At 36.5% G+C, this 20,357-nt stretch overlaps 2 protein-coding genes across 2 annotated transcripts in view; one reads left to right on the top strand and one right to left on the bottom strand.

Annotated features, from left to right (window-relative positions):
- LOC133521466 (uncharacterized) overlaps window positions 1-20,357 on the top strand; it is a 520,259-nt gene that overhangs the window by 389,460 nt on the left and 110,442 nt on the right. The gene's annotated exons all lie outside the window — the stretch shown is intronic.
- LOC133521452 (ras-related protein Rap-2b) overlaps window positions 1-20,357 on the bottom strand; it is a 49,956-nt gene that overhangs the window by 10,536 nt on the left and 19,063 nt on the right. The window contains exon 2 of the mRNA XM_061856412.1: window positions 8,238-8,670. Within this exon, the coding sequence (XP_061712396.1) occupies window positions 8,238-8,670 (433 nt within the window). The remainder of the gene's footprint in view (window positions 1-8,237; window positions 8,671-20,357) is intronic.

Here is a 20,357-nt window from a genome sequence, read left to right on the forward strand (position 1 = left end):
AAAAAACTGCACCGAAATCGGTCCATCCAGTTGGAGAACTATAATGCCACAGACAGAGAGACAGACATTGGCGCCAAACATATCATCCCGCTTTTTCGTCGGGGGTTAAAAATATAAACAAACACAAACGTAAATGCCAACGAATTACCAAAAGAAGACAGAAGCTGATAAGATTTGACACGAGATACATGTAGAGTTATATGATTTCCGTTTCTGTAATACAAAAACGCACCTAAGAGCATATCGTTGTCACAACACAAATGCAACCGTCACAGTGACAGCTGCCATAGTTGCATGTCGGCCGTGTCCGAGACGTCCCCGCGCTCACACAGGAAATTCGATTCCGCCCATACTGCCAACAAATTGCAACTGGACCAAAACACACTTCCATATTTCCGCTAGCTAAAATACTTCGGGCGCTAAAAGGATTGACCTGGAAAAGGCTTTCTACTGTTTGCTTTAAATTGGGGTACATGGAGCATTGAAAATGTCATAACAGAATTTCTATGTACTTATGCATTTTCTATGTATGTTCTATACGAGTATGTTAAAGAGCCAACATATTAGCCGCAAGGAGTCTTGCATAAGAATCAAATTTTCAGTATTCTATTTTGTTAGTCGCATCCTATAAACTCAGTTGACTACGTCATACTAAAAGAACATACTATCAATATTTTAAATGACAACAGTACCCCTAGTGTAAATTTATTCGATAGCGTGACGTGACGTACGCGTTTGCGTTAAGTCTCATTTTGTATGGGATTTCGAGTTTCTAAAAACGTCCCGTTTGGCGCGCTGTTTCTAAATCCTATACAAAATGAGACTGAACGCAAACGCTTACGTCACGTCACGCTATCGAATAAATTTACACTAGGGGTTCTGGTGTCATCGTAAATTGTAATGACCACCAAATCAATACTTTTACCATTATGTCCACTTTACTTTTCGAAGGCTTATATTTTTTTATAGTCACTAATTAGTAATTTAAGATGCATTGATATTACTAAGTATACACTATTCCGATTAATATTATGTAGGTACTTAAATTTATTTTGACAATTAATTCAGATAACTCCATATTTTACCTTAATTAATTGAAAACTAATTTATTTAAGTAATCCATTTAGCGCTAATAACGACACGGTGTCTTTTTGCCTCTACGAAGCATTTTCGCTACATACCGGGAAATCCATAATATAGGCTACGACGTAGCGCTACGACCGTAGCGCAGTGGTAAATGTGTTAATAAATTAAGACCCTATATTTCGTCACAACACAGAACACAGAACAACACAGAACTTAAAAAGTATGCCAATCCATCAATTTCACCTGCTACGATGGCTGTCCAATTTTGCAGCCGTTGCCGGTTGTTGAGTTTTACCCACAACAACTAAAGTAATTCAATTAAATCGGGAAAGAACGAATCCAAAACGAAAAGAAGAATCCAAAACAAGCATAGACGACACAAGGTAGAAAGGTCATTCTTCAGAAGGTCAATTTATATCTGGAATTGAAATAACTGGCCTTAATATATTATATTTTCTATTACTTTACCACATATAATAGACTGGGGCACGCTTTCTTTTTGTTTGGTATAATAGCAATTAGCTTAATTTGATTTCCTTGGCGCGTTCATTCCCCATTTTTAGAAAACTCTGCCCTGCCCCGAAATAATCGTTTGTCTGTACCAAATTTAAATTGGGCTTATAATTAATTTAAATTGTACGTTTTACTTTACTTTCGTTTGAATGTTTGAAAACCATAACAGATTTTAAAATACGAACACCAATATAAGCCTTATTGAGCTTACTGTGGGACTAGCGGCCCGATTCGAAGAATGATTAAGACACGTTTAAGAAAGATCAATAACTAAACGACATGTCTAAATTGACGTTTATTTCGATTCCGCTGTGATCCATAAGATCTATCTACGATATTGCTAACGTCAAAGTGATATTGGTTGCCCGAATCGAGCTGCTTTTGTCAATCATACGACATACAAACGATATCTAAATGAGAACTTATCTAAACCAGTAGGGCTAAGATGGTCAGCTCTTTATCATTTGTCACAATGCCTGTCACGTTCTAACAAGTATGTAAGTGCGAAAGTGACGGGCATAGTGACAAGCGATAACAATGGAACCATTTTGCCACTGCAGAACTTATCTTTATCGTATCTCATTCTTCGAATCGGGCCTAGAACGATTTGTGTAAGATTGTACCCATAATAAATACAGTTTGTTTATTAACTAAAACCATTTACTCAAACCCGTTCATATTTAGGTCATATTGGACAACTTTTATTATGGGGCCAACCATGGACCTAGAATATTAAGGACGTAGTTTCGCTAAAACACAACTAGGATTCCATCATCCACCAATTTCCTAGTATTTATGCGTGACATACACACATTGACAGTTATCTCTATGGCCTCATCCACCAATCTGCCGTCAGTCAAATTGAGACGTCAGTGCATTAATTGTTCGAAGAAAAAAATTTAATACGCCGGCATGCATGCATGCATGCATGGCGTGGTCGATTGTTGCAAAAATTATACTGATCAAAATAAAATAAAAGACAGGATACATTTTCATAGATAAGTTAATCAATTATCACGTTATCTTTCGTAAAATACGATATTAATCCATGAAGTTGTACCTAAAGTGGAGGGAGCATTCACTTTTTTGCCATACTTAATTGAACCTTATCACCGAGCTAGAAAGGTGTTCGTATCAAACTAGAGAAAATGTACTGAATCCGCCTAGGTATACATTCGTGACACGCACACATTGAATCCGTCCGCCATTGCAGTGTCACAGCTGGTTGTCAGCGGCGCGGCCTCTGTCAAATTGTTCCTCTATGGGGCCAACCCCGAAATCAGGAAAATTTCAACGCCAGACCAGCCAAAATGTACGAAATGGCCATATTTTATTTCGTGATTTCGGGGTTAAATGGTTTTATTTAATGAATTTTATTTATTTATATTTATAAGACGGCAAGCGCATTTAGGTTATAAAAGATCATTTAGATACGAGTGAGAGGCGCTAAGACTAATGTCAAATCAATAAATACTCCGAAAAAATATTTTTTCGGGTTCCGTACCTCAAAAGGAGTATAGGATCACTTTGTTGTCCTTCCGTCCGTCTATCCGTCTGTCTGTCTGTCAAGACCGATTCATTATCTCAGGAACGCGTTAAGGTATCGAATTTAAACTAAAACCAATTACTTAGGTTTACAGTCCCTTAAAACGTTTACGTTGAAACGTAAGAAGGTCTTGTTTTAGTCTCGTGCAACTTGTGAAATGTTTTAACTAGGCTATCATTTTGATGTCAACTTTTAGCTGATATCCCGTACTATCATTTAACAATAAAAAAAAGTACAGGCCAATGACCTCGTTTTTGAAAAAAGAGATAAAATGTAAAAAAAAGGGAAATTTTTGAAGACAATTTTCATCTTTGTTATTATTTTTCCAGTGATTGTGTAAAATTCTCTGTAACGAATGCTTGAAATTGATGCCTTAATTCATAGGCTATCGAAAAATCAATATTTTTTAAATATGCGATTGGTAAATGGACATATAATGGTACATTAACGCAGTCATGTTTGGCGCTATAAAATTTTGGAAGGGTGCATTTTTAAATGGTTGAGAAATAACATAGGTATGGGGGGGGGGGGGGGGGTGATTTGTCGATAAAATTCATCGTACTATACGTGGTTAATGGCTCCACGATACCTGCACAAACACATTGTATACAAAATAAACCACTAGCAAAGGGGCGTATCTTTACGCACTTTCTTCTTTATTACTAGAAAATAAGTTTCTGGATAAAACTCTATGGCTCTATCGATCTTGTTAAAATATTTTTTACTGAAAGTATCAGGGTTCCGTTTTTACCATGTTGTCTAAGGAACCCTAAAAATGCGTACATGGCTACCAAAGTTGCATCAAGCTTATAATAAGCTAAAAAATTTGGTATCCATGTACGCTCTTATTTGTAGATTATTCGAATAACTCCATATCGACAATAAGGTTTCTGTCCGCTGATAATGACACATTTTAACGTGACTAGTTGATTACAAAGGCACCTTTCAATATATTCTAGGCGTGTACTGCTAATTTAAAAAAAGAATAAGTACTACATGCCTAAAATATATTGAAAGGCGCCTTCTCAGTCACGTGCGGCACGTACCCAGGCCTACGTGTGCACAGAAACACTGATTTGGTCCTTGCCCTTTTCCGCTCAATCGCTATTTATGACTAATTAAATATGGACGCTTTGGGTAATCGGATTAAATTATACTAACAGAAAACCCAATCCCTGTACACTCATTGTTTTGTTTAAAATAATACAATTTATTACTATATATTTTGTGAGCAGGTTCAGTAGATACATATAATTTTTCTATTGCTTGGTTTTTTTTGGAAATGTTTAAAATGGTGGACATTGCCATAAAAGTCTTAAATGTCATGAAGGTCTATGGCACTTAAGATGGCACTGTGAGCACGCTATGATAATGACTAAATTAATTAAGTATTTTTAATTTTTTTAGCTTATCAATCTTATCGCAAAGTCTACAGTTCATAGACCAACTAGTATATTATGAGCGGTTAAACCTCTGCTGTACTCAGCTTACAACGCATGAGGTTGTCTTTATGAATAAATTGATGTAACATCACCCACCTACATGACGTACCTAAACTTTACCAATTCTTTCATCAAATTAATTTACTACGCTAGTGTACCAGTAAATTGAGGCATTGTAGAATTCATTAATCAATTACGGCAATAATTTAATGGTGTGCTCAGTACCGACAATGTAAACACTAATATTGGCGCGCCGAGCGCTTCAAAAATGATTGACTCGGATCGATGTTTGTTAGCTCATACAAGTATGTGACTGAGACGCCGGGGCCCGAGGGCTCTGGGGACACGACGTGACGTTGGACTAAACTTGTTTGTTCTTGTTACCACTTTGTTGCCCAACCAATCCCGCTTGTTACCTAGATAGTCGCTCGTCGTACCTACCTACCTATTTACGAGGAACATTGTTAACATTTAAGCTCTCAACAAGTAAACTCAAGAGGGTAAGTATGTATTTTTTATTTATACTATACGTTTGAAGGTTCCGAAAGTAGGAGGTCCTGATTTTCCATTTTTTTTTCATTACATCCTTATTTAACATCATAAAATATGTTGGGAATGTAGAACTCTTTTTCGAAAACTTTAAAACAGGTACAAATATGTATATGAGCAACTATTTTTTTGATGAAACATGATAATAAAAATAAGTACCTAATACTACCTAGGGCTTGTCACGAAAAAATCACGACAGATCACGTTGGGGGGGGGGGGGGGGGGGGGTTTATAAGGGGACCTCACGTGTATTTTTTCATGGTGAACGTAACTAAGAATTTTTTTTTTTCGTTAGACATAAATCTTCGCTTGCCACTACAGCGAGTATAAACATGATTTACTATATACAATACTATTTATCTTAAAATTAGGTCGAATGAAATCATAAAATAATAATACACGTGAGTTTATGTGGGGGAGGAGGGATTAGCCAAGAACCTCACCAAATATCACCGAGGGGAAGGGGAGGTCAAAAAAGTAGCCGAAAAAAGCTCGCGTGATTTGTGCACGAGCCCCTAAAGCAATAAATACCTAAAAGTAAAATGCAATATGTATAGTCTGCGTTGGCTAGGGCATGTGCATAGGAATGGCATAGGATGAAACCCTCTCGACTACCTCGTCGTGTTTTTCTTGGGAATGCAAAACGCAACGTTGGGAGGCTGTAGCTTCGCTTTAAAAGGGAAGTAAAAACCACGTACTCGTACGTACAAGAAAGAGAAAATATTTTTTCACCACACCAACTGGTAAAGGCCCTCTTGATTGTTCAAAAATGAATGAGAAGGTTGCATTTTATCCACATGTGGGGCAAAGTAATCAGATGCAAATTTTGAGTGGTTTCCTTGTGTTAGCTAGTAGAATTGACTTTTAAATGATGATTTTGAATGATTATTTTTTTATTACGTTCATTTGGATTTGATTTTATTTGAATTTTTTGGTATTTCATAGTTGGTAGTTTTCTCGTGTTGGTGTGGTGAAAAATTTTGTGTTTCACTCGGAGGCAAAGTTTGTTTAACCCTCGTGCATTGAAACCTTCGCAACGCTCAAGATTCCACTTCTCGAACCACTCGCTACGCTCGTGGTTCAATTTTGGAATCTTTCGCATGCTCGGGTATCAATATTAGCACAAGCGGTTAAACAACAACTTTGCCCCCCTTCTAAAACAAATAACTATTCCACTTCTAAATGTTTTTCATTCCTCATGATTTTTTAATGAATGTGTTATTGATAAAATGAAAAACTAGGTTTTAGGTTCTTTTTCTTTTCAAAAATTGTAATCCATTTTTTTAAGTGAAACCTATAAACATAGAATATATTCTGCTGAAGCGATCGACATTAAAATCAAAGTGATTTGTTAAGATTTCGTTAGTGGAAATCGTTTTCTCTAGAAATGGAATTTCTTAGAAAAAGTAGGTACCGTTATTTCGTCGCTAAGCTATTCTTCCCTCTTAAAGATTGCGCAAAGAGGGACATTATTGCCTTTCATATCAACCACCCAGTCTGGGAGAGGCTCGCAGAACAGCGGACGGAGTGGAGCAAATGCGTTGTGGAGGGTCGCAAGCTTTGTGATGAGACCTGGTTCGTTGATGACAAGAGGCAAATCGACGACAAGGCGTCTCAGTACCATTTTTTGCAAATTTCTCTTGTCAGGCCTGTGGTAGACCATTCTCGCATCGGTCTATTCAGCCACCAAAAACAGTGTCTCTCCGGCGTTACACCATAACGATACCTCCTCAGTATAATGAGGCAAGTGCAAAATCCGGATTTAGCAGGAGAGCGGTTCAAACGGAACAACGAAATGTAACTTCCTTATTTGTTGACGTATTTTCATAAAATTTTAGATTTTTTCTGGTCAAATCTTTTAGATTATGCCTGCACCCATAGAATTCTAAAATGTATCGCAGTTTATGATATAAGAGTATAGACTCCAGTATACACGTATTTGAACGAAGTCAACAAGCACTTGAATCAGTATACGTCAAAATTTGACAATTATTACGATAAAATTTGATTCAATGAATGTTACCTAACTATAAAAATTTTTAATTTAAATTTTATTAAATAATTTTAATTTAAATTATTATCGTCAGTTTTTTACTACGTCGACCCAGTGAGTTGCATCAGTATGCCACACCACTTTTTTTACCCTCCTCCGCGCTCCGCGTTAACTGTACCGCGTACTGGAGTGCAAGTGACTTGCCTCAGTATATATTGTTCGTGTATCAAATTATCTTATTTGTAATAGTGACGTATATGGAACGTCACTTTATTTTGAAAACTAATATGAATTACAGTGGAAGATAATATTGGTATTTTAATCATAAAACTCTCACTTGCCTCAGTTTACCGACTTAGGAGCTATCGAATTAAATTATCTGCAATAGACGCAAAGGACAATGATAATACAGCTAGTTCGTTCGTTTTTGCCTAGTCGCATTAAATAAAGGGTATATTATGTTTAATGTATGGAGTATATATAAGAAAATAATGCGTACTAGCCCATTTACTTTACAGGACTGTATTTATTCGACTGTAAATGTCTAGTCCTTGTGGCGAAGAGACACGTGTCTTATCCGATCACAAATTGCTTTTGAGAAAACAAATAACACGTTTCTGAACGTGCTCAGTAAAGCATGTTATGTTTTTAATTACATCGATGCCTTTGATAATTTTTTGTTGAAAGGTTTTGTTTTGCGTGGTTAAATTATTTTGTTGTGAATGAAATATGCAAGTGCTTTATTTGACCGCCACATTTTATTTTATGGTAAATGAAAATTTATTGAATTGAATTGAATTGAAATATTTATTTCGAACTTGACGTCCATAGGGTTAGGTAACAATGACTTATGTATTTATGCTGCATCATATTCAATTGTATTTTGAATATATATATGGTATGGTTAACACACACACTTTTTAAACGGTCGTATGGTAAGTAAGTATTATATTTTCTCTTAACTAAGAAATCGCCCATGCTTCTTCTATACAAATGCACTAGGAGATTTTGAAAAACCACCATCAGTGAGTTTTAGTTCTGATCTTATCATTTTCAATTACCTACTAAGTATAATGACTACTTAATTATTCTTAATTATGAAAGTCACCTGTCTTGCTCCTGTCTCCGCCAGGTCTACCTTGTTCCCCACCACCACTATTGGCACGGCCGTGCTAGCTTTCGTCTCATGAATCTGATCCCGTAACGTCCGCACCTCTGAAAAGCTGTCAGGATCCGTTATATCGTATACTAGGATGAAGGCATCTGCCGATTGCATAGACAAAGCCCTCATGGCAGGAAATTCGTAAGCTCCTGAGGTATCTAAAATATCCAAAGTCAATCTAACTCCAGCGACATTGAAGTCTCCATGGTGCATTTCCTCGATTGTTCGTTTGTACTTAGGAGAAAACGTGTTGTAGAGGAATTGTGTTATCAGTGACGATTTGCCAACTTTGGCGGCCCCTAGCACGACAATTTTATGGCGTACTGCATTGTTGGTGAGGTTGGCGCTACTGGGGACTGTCTCTTCTGTTCGCTCGGTCCTGTAACAAAAGAAGCTGCAGTGATTTCTCTATTTCAATGTTTTGAAGAAAAATTTTCATGGTAATTGCATTTTAAGGTGAAAACTGAGTTCTGCTTTTAAAAGCCGTTACAAGAAAAACAAAGTGATATTCAATACAGTGACAAGTGAAGTTATTAGGATATATTTTCAAATTTTGCGTGTAGGCGACGATTCTAAAGCGAATGATTATCATGCAAATCGGTCATGCGTAGTTAACTGGAAATATGGCGACGTCCTTCGATAAAACTCTGCGAAAAGGGCGACTAATGTATTCGTGCGATAGATAAACAATGAGGGTACCCGGTTCCTTATCTAGAGGCGGGCTGCGAATTAGCTAATTATCTAACATTATACTGCTGAAACTATGTATTCCTAATTCTTATATTTCACGAGCGTAATAAATGCATGTTTTTTCCGATTACCTTATTATTTCAAATATCGAAACGTTGCTAAATCAAATTGGGTCTAGAATAAAAAATATTGTTTGTTTCTCTAACGCATAAATCAAAGGTACAAACAACCATGAAAGAAAAAACATTGAAAGACATTTATCAACTCCATAACCTTAAAATTATCTGGTTGAGTGCATCCCAAAATTTATTGATTTGATAATGGTATACCTACATGTGAAATACCAAATTATTTTTTATTCAGAGAGTCTCATAATTACATGTGTTTTTCTTAATTCGATTTCGAGGTACCTACCATAATGATAATTATCGACAATTCCTCTTTCCAAATGGAACCTACATAAATGTTAAAAACATAATTAATACAATAATGAAGAGTTTCGTTCTTTGTCTTGTTTTTATTGTATATTTGCGTAACAGAGTACCAAATATAAATAAACTAAAACAAAATAAATCATTATTCTAAAATATTCTAAATTGAGGATTTACTTCGATGAGGAAGCTATAGATAATAAAATCCAGTTATCGAAGTTTTGTATTGCGGGCCAAACACTATCAATAAATTTGAACGAAACGAAACGAAATGAATAATTTTGGTTTTCACCCCAATCACTTCACTGCCATAATAATGGTAGTGAAATTCTTACTGATAGTGTTTCGCCCGCATAATAACGTAGACGGAACGCCAGAGAGCTACGTTCCCCTTAAATATTAAAATTGGCTTTAGAGGCTACCGCAAGAATTAGCGGGATTCCTCGGCTATCCCGGAGTCACAGTAACAACTTGTTTGGTTTCAATTTCCTCGTTTAATTAACTTTTGCCAATTTTCCACCAGCATAGAATTGAATAATAGCTAAATTATCTACCTATCAGATATTGTTTTTTCCGTTAGTCGGAGATACGATTGGAGTAGGTTCTGTAGGTTTAGTTTTATTTGCATTATTCAAATTAGCTTGTTGCAAAATTCGAAATTTTTGAAGCAATTATTCCTATTATTCATTTTGTAGTCCATATATTTCAACGTCATACCGGTCAACATTATCTGGGTAGGTATTGTTCCGATTCAAAATTATGAAGTTAAAATACAGTTTCCGGTTTTACTTATCAAACGTACTTTAGGCATAGGTACATAGGTATTTAATGCAGTCGCTCTACAGGGATAGCGACGATAGTTTCTAGATTTTTTTAATTACCATTACCTTGAATAAGAAAAACCGGCCAAGTGCGAGTCGAACTCGCGCACCGAGGGTTCCGTACAAACCTGTAGGTCTATATGTAAGTAAAAGTTCACCCAATCACGACAATCGAGTCATATCAATTATTAAAAATATTTTTATTAAGCATATGATGTAACTAAAAATTTACGATTTTCGCAATTTTTCCCATATCTGTGCTATAAGACATTGCTTCGTACCAAATTTCAAGATTCTGAGTTCACGGGAAGTACCCTGTAGGTTTTGATTCCCTTGCGCGTGTCGAAAATTTGCGGCATAAACGGCTGTATCTTTTGATTGCGTTGGCTTAGGAGTTTGATTTTTTCACAGCTCCAAGGAACAGTAGACCTGAGTATTTGATATAAATTCCAGCTTGATACCTCCACGCGTTCCTGAAAAACAAGATCTTGTCAAATAGACAGACGGGCGGACGGACAACAAAGTGATCCTATAAGGGTTTCGTTTTTTCCTTTCGAGGTACGGAACCCTAAAAAGGGTATTTAGACGTTTTAATGACATTTCTATAATTTTCTTGATATCAATCAGGAAGTACTGTAAAAAAACGACAATAATCATATTTTTTTCGGATTCGGCATGCATTTTACATATAAAAGGCTTGAAGTTCGCAGAGATACAGATGAATCGGGACGGTCGTACGAACATTCATCAATCATAAAGCGCTTTGTGCTACAAAATGGCCGGTTTTATCTGTTCAACGCTTCACGCGTCTAAAATTAAAATGGTTACATTGTGCCGTTTTCAATTGAAAGATAAACCTTGGACAGTTTTCCTGGCAGCTATTTTATTCCGTGTGTATATTCTAGGCCATGCAAATCATGTGTATTCCATATATGTATATAAGGAGGTATGATAATCTTTTTTAACCAGGCTTTAACATAAAGTACCTGGGCGACCGAGCTTTGCTCGGTTCTAACTATTTATTGTAATATGGTGGTGTATAGGTGATAATCTTAAATAAATTTTTTTACTAAATTAAACTTGTCTAAAACAATAAAAATTAAAAAAATATATAATATATATAAACTTGAACATATAAAAAAAAAAACAAAAGTTAGTCACCGGGCGAGATTCGAACCCGTAACACTCGTTTCTAGCCGTCCGCGTCTTAACCCGCTGGACCAGACGGACAGTGGCCGGCAGCACGAAATTAGCGACCATATTCTGCGTCGAAAGAAAAACGCATAAAAACTCGAAAACACGTGTTTTCCCAAACATAAGACTAATCTAGATCGATTGTATACCCCCAAAAACCCCCATATACAAAATTTCAGCGAAATCGTTAGAGCCGTTTCCGAGATCACAGAAATATATATACATATATATATACAAGAATTGCTCGTTTAAAGGTATAAGATTCATCATATTAGGAATTACTAGTTGATCACAGAAGGCATGCAGTTATTGGTAATAATCTTCTTTTAATAGTTTCTTTTCTACAGTATTTTGTAGTTATACTCGAACTATATTACAGTCAAACTAAACGCCGAGAGAATTGCTCATCAGTCGTGCATTCTAGCCCCGATGAATATTAGTTCGCCTGGAACTTATATCTGTGGAACTACACAGATATAAGTTCACATGGCGCGCAAGCAGGTCGAGCTTATATGGCATGAGATCGATTTGTAACGAATTTATATTACCACGTCACCGTACGCCACGTCAACGAGATGCTAGAATAATATACCTCCACCCCTCAAAATCTTAAATACAGTAAGTAGTTTTAAATTGCGGATTAAACAACATCTTATAGCAATACAAAACACGCTACCTCCTGGTAGAGCCACGCCGTCATATTTATAATGATGATATTTATGAACCGTCTTTATTTATTTACATATTTATTAAGTATATTTACACTCATGTGTATCTTATCTGTCTTAAAGATACAAAATCGTTATTAATTCTTTCAGCACAATAGGTATTTCTTGTTTTCAGTAGTGTAAAACATGCTCGTTTTAGTTATTGTAAAATCATTCCATATAAAATGAAACTATATTAGTATTAGCATTAAAATTGCTGATTTTTAAGGTTCCGTACCTCAAAAGGAAAAAACGGAATCTCTTGAGGTTCATAACAAAAGCAAGGTTTCTTGCTGGCCGCTTTACCTCTATGACATTGACGTGTTCTATTCTTACTTACTATTTGTCATTGATTGACATGTGTACTGATTTTCTTGCATATTATAAATAATGTATTTATTTACGTGGTGATTTATTATTTCTATGTAACCTAAACGCCAGATACCTTGCGCTGGTCTGCCGTAACCCTGACAATGGTTATGGGCCCAGGGGTAGGTTGCAAAAAGTGATTAAGTGACGACGATTTTAAAATTTCTTGCTACGACTAAAAGTGAAATAAAATGAGCACTGTACGTATTGATGCTTTATCTAAGGAGAACTACGAGAGTTGGAAGCTACAAGCAGAAGCCGTTCTCATAAAAAATGACCTGTGGAAATATACGAACGGTAAGGTTTCTAAACCAGCCGCAACTGAAGCGGACGCTTTAGAAAAGTGGTTAACGGAGGACGCCAAAGCAAAAGCTGACCTAATATTATGCATTAGTTCATCAGAACTACGCCACGTCAGGGACTGCAAGTCTTCGAGGGAGGTATGGTTGCGATTAGAGTCTATTTACGCCTCTCGTGGGCCTGCTAGGAAGGCAATGTTGTTAAAACGACTATTGTTGCATAAAATGAATGAATCCGGTGATATTCGAGAAGAAATTGGCACATTTTTCGACGCAGTGGACAAATTGGGGTCAATGGAGGTGAAGATTCACGATGATCTTCTATCTATCATGCTATTATATACCTTACCATCTAGTTTTACAAATTTTCGCTGCGCCATTGAAAGCCGAGATGAATTACCGAAACCAGAGGTTCTCAAGGTAAAAATTTTACAGGAATACGAGTCCAGGAAAGTAAATACAGGCGAAAATGATGTAATGTATGTACGTGAAAAAAGGAAAACTTGGAACAATGGGAGAGTTAATACTAAGGGGGAGCCAGGGACGTCACGACCACAGAACCACTCGGGGAATGCCAGGAACGATGGGTATGAAAGAAGAGTAATGAATTGCTACCGCTGTAATCGAATCGGCCATAAAGCCGCGGACTGTCGGGAAACAAACCCAAAACCAAGGCAATTTAGTAATGTTGTGGATGAGGGACTAATGTCTTTAAACGTTTCAGGTATACAAGAATGCAACATTGTTGATAACCTTAAACAACAGTGGGTGCTTGATTCCGGGTGCACGTCCCATCTATGCAATGACGTTCACTTATTTGGAGGTACACTTAAAGAATATAATGGTAAACTGAAGTTGGCTACTAACACAAGCGCAGAGGTTCAAGGTAAGGGCTTAGTTAGGCTATCGGCGTTAACAGAGAGCTCAGCACAACCTATCGAATTTAAAGACACCTTGTATGTGCCAGATTTGAGAACTAACTTGATGTCGGTGGCAAAAGTTACGGATAATGGCTATGATGTGTACTTCACACGTGATATGGCCGAAGTATTAGACAAAAGTGGCAACGTTAGGCTGATCGCGAACCGTAGAGGTAACTTATATTGCCTACAAGAATGTGAATTTGCAAACGCAGTCGCGGATTGCAAGATAGATCTTCGACTTTGGCATGAACGCTTAGGCCATCTTAATGCCAAAGACATTACTAAGTTGTTACAGAAAACAGGTCATAAGGTGAGTCAAAGTTTGACTAATATGAATGTACTGCGTGATTGTGATGTTTGTGCAAGAGGTAAGTTGTCTGCATTACCATTTTCTGAATCAAGCGGTCCATGTGATGAGAGACTTCACATTGTTTATTCTGACATAGTAGGGCCCATGAGATGCGAAGCGAAATCTAGCGCTAAATATTTTATCACTTTCATCGACGACTGCACACGTTGGTGTGAAGTATATTTTCTTAAGAATAAAAGTAAAGCTTTGGAAGCCTTTAAACTCTACAAAAGTTATGCTGAAAACTACACGGGATTGAAGATAAAATATTTTCAATCAGATAACGGCCTTGAGTACTGTAATTCGGAATTTAATAATTTTTTAAAGCAAGAAGGGATACAGAGGAGGCTGACTGTGCCACGTACGCCACAACAAAATGGAATAGCCGAGAAGATGAATCGCACTCTGATTGAGATGGCCAGATGCATGCTCTTAAGTAGCGAGTTGTCCATAGGTTTTTGGGCCGAAGCTGTAGGTACGGCATGTTACATTAGGAACCGGTGTCCGACATCTACTCTAGGAGGTGACATACCATATGAAAAATGGACCCAGAAACCGGTAAAGATACACTATTTACGGAAGTTTGGAGAGAAGGTTCATTTTCTGAATAAAAACCCAAATAAAGACAAATTTGATGCCCGTGGGATACCTGGAGTATTCACAGGATATCCAAAGACCAATAAAGGCTTCAGACTATGGGTGCCACAAGAAAGAAAATTTATAATTTCAAGGGACATCAAATTCAATGAAAATGTGCTCACTGAAACCATGTTGTTAAGAGATGAGAAAGACTTTCTTGAAATTGAAGCTTTTCTTCCTACAGATGCTGTAAAGGTTCAAGATACAAACAATATTAACGAGAAACAAGAAAAAGTCAAAATTGCACTCTCTAAAGACACAGAAGTGTATAACAAGGATATGAACATGCCAATTACGACAGAAACAGTGGAAAGACAACAAGAACTTGAAACATATACACAAGATATTATAGATTCAGGTAAGGATTCGCCACCTGTGGCAGAAACTGTTGAGAGAGAACAGGAACTCAGCCGAGAAACAGGAGTATCGGATGTAGTGCGCAAAGTTGTATTGAAAAGAGGCCCTGGTAGGCCAAAATTATTGCACACCGGCCAACCAGGACGACCAAAAAAGGTTTACAATTATATTGAAGTAGAAGAATGTAATAAGGAATTTGAGGAGGAGAACACAACTGAAGAATACAGGGACTGTATGGCTGATGCAGAGGACGTAGCAGAAGAATACAGAGACTGCATGGTAGACGAAGAAGACGAAATTGATGAATACATGGACTGTATTGAGTTTGCAGGTGTAGCCGTGGGAATATCTTTGGAAAATGCCCTGCGCAGTGAATAACGACTAGAATGGGAGGGCGCAATACTATCTGAAATAAGAAGCCTAGTGCAAAAAGGAACCTGGACTATCGTCAAAAGGCCGCCAAATACCAATATCGTTGGCTGTAGGTATATACTGACTACTAAAGTTAATGTAGATAAGACTAGTAAGAAGAAAGCCAGGCTAGTGGCTCAAGGATTTAGTCAACGGTTTGGAGTGGATTACGATAAAACTTTTGCACCCGTTGCCAGACTAGAAACAGTACGATTAATCATGGCCCTTGCTGCAGAGATGGACTTAGATGTTCATCAACTGGACATAAACACTGCTTATTTGAACGGCTACCTCGAAGAGGAAATTTATATGCGTATTCCTCGCTTGCTAAAAGAGTGTTTGCTAAAACTGGTGTATGGCAATAATGAAGATTCTATGATAGTGAGGAACGCGAAAGAAATGCTTCAGAGTTTGGAAACAGGTGGCGATACATGTCTATTAAAGAAATCTTTATACGGATTGAAACAGGCAGGCCGGCAATGGAATATACGATTTGACAAGAAATTAAAAGACATGGGGTTAGTGCAAAGCCTCAATGAACCGTGTCTTTATGTGAGGAAGCACGAAGGCGAACATTTATTTGTACTAGTCTTTGTGGACGACGTACTTATTGCATCAAAATGTGAAGACCGGATAATACGATTTAAAAATGAGTTGAGAAATGAGTTTGACCTCAAAGACTATGGGCAGGTTAAATACTTTTTGGGAATTGACATAAGGAGAGATGATAATGGCATTATGTTGTCACAAGAAGGCTACATCAAGACTGTGTTGGATAAATTCAATTTATCTAATTGCAATGCTTGCAGAACTCCGAGCGAGTTGTCTATTAGTATGCCTAGCAAGATAATTGAGGGCGAAATTAAAGAAAAATGGCCCTACCGCGAGCTAATAGGGTCACTTATGTATTTATCGGTAGCAACTAGGCCCGATATTACGAATACTGTGATTAAGCTCGCTCAGTTCGTAAGTAATCCCGATTCGAGCCACTGGAAGGCTGCTAAAAGAGTTTTACGATACCTTAAAGGTACGGCAAACTATGGCCTTATTTATAAGAAGACCGGTAAGTCAATCCACGCATACTGTGATGCAGATTGGGGAAACTGTCGAATAGATAGGAAATCTTATTCCGGGTACTCCTTCATTTTAGGAGGAGCTAGTATTTCATGGTCTTCTAAAAAGCAGAGGACAGTAGCGACTTCAAGTTGTGAGGCTGAATATGTAAGTCTCGCGGAGGCTTTAAAAGAAGGTTTGTACCTCCAAAGTTTGCTGACTGAGCTAGGTCTATCAAGGTATGCTGATATCTCTCTAAATACCGATAGTCGATCTGCCATGTTTCTTGCCCAAGATCCCGTGTTTCATGGTAGAAGCAAGCATATAGATATAAAGTACCATTTTATACGGGGGACTTTAAAAGATAACAAAAATATAGTGTTGGGACATGTACCCACGGAATCAATGCTGGCAGATGTGTTGACAAAACCACTACCCAGTATAAAACATAACAAATGTATGATTGGTCTAGGTCTCAACCCCTTTTAACGCATATTGTACATTTGGTTAGAATTATCATTTTATTTTTTATTTTTTTCTTGTTACCTGTCACTATTATTGTTTGGCATATTTTAGACAATAAACTTTGCTTTTGAGGAGGTGTCTTGAGGTTCATAACAAAAGCAAGGTTTCTTGCTGGCCGCTTTACCTCTATGACATTGACGTGTTCTATTCTTACTTACTATTTGTCATTGATTGACATGTGTACTGATTTTCTTGCATATTATAAATAATGTATTTATTTACGTGGTGATTTATTATTTCTATGTAACCTAAACGCCAGATACCTTGCGCTGGTCTGCCGTAACCCTGACAGAATCCTTATAGGATCACCTTTTATTTCGGGAACACGTGGAAATATCGAGTTGAAAATACTAAGTTCAGCAAGTAATATCGTATAAAAATCTGAAAACAATACATTTGTAATTATAATTGTAAGGGTGACCAAATCTTTTTGTAGGTTTTTTAAACTTTTTATAATACGTATCTACAATTTTGTACGGAGCCCTCGGTCGGCGAGTCCGATTCGCACATGTCCGGTTATTAACTAAACTTTGTACATACGAGAGAACATTAAAAAATGTTCTGACTAGACGAGAACTTATGCATCGAGGCTAGTATTGGGCTCCAAGCTATGGCCATTAGGCAGGAACTCTATTACCTGTGCGATGTTAGGACAATGGAACAATCAACTAGGTTAATTGAAACGTTTCTGTCAACAGTAATCACTGCGGGCGTTGCATGCTTAAAAGCTTCAAATTTGCATAAACGCCACAATTTCCATGTTCACAGCTCGCTAGTTCCAGTATGGTTCAATGGCAACAAATTGTTATCAAACAAGTACACTATTGTGGAAAAATCTTAAATGGGTCGGCTATACTAATTATACATTTCATCATAGTCATTTTCCTTTACAAATTAAGATAACAGATAGTATATATCCATAACAAAGGTTTTAATAAAAACTACCTACATAAATAAAACTTAAGTATTTTTTGAGTGGTTAACATACCCAAATAGATAATAGTTTTTTTTTTTAATTCTCGTTTAGAATTGCCTTAAAGTCTACTTTAGAAACGGAATCAATGATATGCGTCAGCAATGTGAGCAGTGAATAACGTACTTAGTGCAAAAGGTTTATTTCGATCTTTTTGCGAAACGTGACGCACCGCTTTGTGAAATAAAAGGAGAGATAAAATATATCCACAAACTTTTACATTTATTTAAATAATGACATCAAATGATGCTTCATTAATTTATAACAGCGAGGGAGCACTTACATAAAAATCTCCGGATAGTGTGATAAGTATCCCACCATAATTTGGAATGGCATTTAAAAAATACGCCCAGAAATATCGGCGTTCTAATTGCTAAAATTTTTAAAATGTAGTGTTATTTATACGCAAAACGATAAAAACAAAAATGTCAAAAATACAATTAAAAATGTATGCAATTCTATTTTCTAAAAACAACCGTAAACATAGTAAATTCCAGTATTTTTCACAAGGCATGAGTCAGTGTGCTGCTTATTGATCGGTGTATTTGCAGACTGATAAGCCTGGTGACATGTGCGGCCGGGACGCGATACGCGAGTATTGCGTTTATCAACACTGGATTACGGTTGCACAATAACTAACTTCGGTACTGCAATAGTTATAAATGAACTAAAACAATTGAAACGGATATCTCGTACAAAATGTATTTGTATACCTAATTAAAAAGGACTTGTTTAGGAAATGAATGATATAAATTCACGAAGAAAATTTATATCCATTTTTATACGGATTTATAGTTTTACCTACATATTTGGGTAATGTTAAGTTATGTGTTTTACTCACTTTATTTATTTGCTTTTTCTTACAGGTTGATATGGACTCGCAGATGAATAAATATACGAGTGAGTTGAGGTATGTTACTTTTAATCTAAAGTACCTACATAGTATGTTTGGTGTTGAAACTTCATAAACCTTCATTAAGAAACTATTGAATAATAAGTCATTTTTGTACAGGCACCATAGGCAAAAATCTATCCGGCATTCAGCCACGATTGAAAATTGTGTAAATATATTTTAAATGGCTATTAAATTAATCAATTTAAATATTCATAAACATACACCAAAAATAATAACTGATAAACGTCAGTATTTTGAAAGTAAAAGTCATTTATACCTAGGTATTTGAAAAAAAAAAACATTATGCCCAATATGCATATGGCATATGGGCGTAGTGAAATTAAAGAAAATCTGTTACGCCCGTGGGCATATTATAGCTCATTACATCTTAGTATGCTGGCACACAATAACACCGTTTACGAGCAAGTGTGATGAAAAGCAAATTATATTCTCCCGTAAATACAACAGGAAGAAGAATGCCATAAACATAACGTATAAGTTACGCTTCGAAGGATACTTACTCGTACATTTTATTACTTCAACAGAGCTCCATCTTCAATTAGGATTATTTGGGGTTGTCTCGCACCGTGTAAACATACTGACGGGAAATTTGCAACGTCTCGAAGCTAATTAAGTATCTATCTCACGATACAGAACTCACTCTATGTATTCAGACCGTTACGTTAGTTAAGTCACTGACAAACTTTTACTTCATTATTCTCTTACGCTTACGCGAATAATATTAATTAAATTTTGCTTCTCCAAAATACCTATCTTATCGAACGAGCGTTTATATTTGAATAATGGCGTTACTTTGTTGTTTACATTAAACAAAGTGACCATTTAAACTGAATTTCATTATTCAAACAGCCTTGATAAGGCTGCAATTTATCTGCAAATCTTTTCAAAGGAAAATAAAAATAAAACAAATGTAAAACAAGCGCAAGCGTACTACCCCACTAATTACAGAAGCGCTTTGTCAAGAGCTTTTCTTTTGAGAAATGGTGTTTTTCTATTAGCTAGAGTAACACAATATGGTCTGAGGGAACGAAGCATATTCGTGTGTGAGCCCCGAAAAGGCTCACAATAACCTCTTTATGAGCGTCGCTTTATCTGCCAGCGGGCGGCATCATATCAATTTTATTGACCTATTGTACAAGTAATCGACGTATATATCCAAGGTGTATTTTATATTTCCAAAGCTATGATTCCAGTATACTTCAGGCAGTTTCCAATGTATAATTGTCAATAAATTTATAAATAGGTAGAAACAAAACAATTTTGCTCGATCATTCTAAACGTCGATATTTATTGTTCCCAACTGAAGTCGTTAAAGTGGGTCTGAATCGATTAGTAAGTTGCGATTTTTGATTATAACCTAACGTAAACTTTAACTAAATTAATAACATTGCTGTTTTAATTTCTGTAAA

This window comes from Cydia pomonella, chromosome 9 (assembly GCF_033807575.1).
Source record: "Cydia pomonella isolate Wapato2018A chromosome 9, ilCydPomo1, whole genome shotgun sequence".
Lineage (NCBI taxonomy): Eukaryota > Metazoa > Arthropoda > Insecta > Lepidoptera > Tortricidae > Cydia > Cydia pomonella.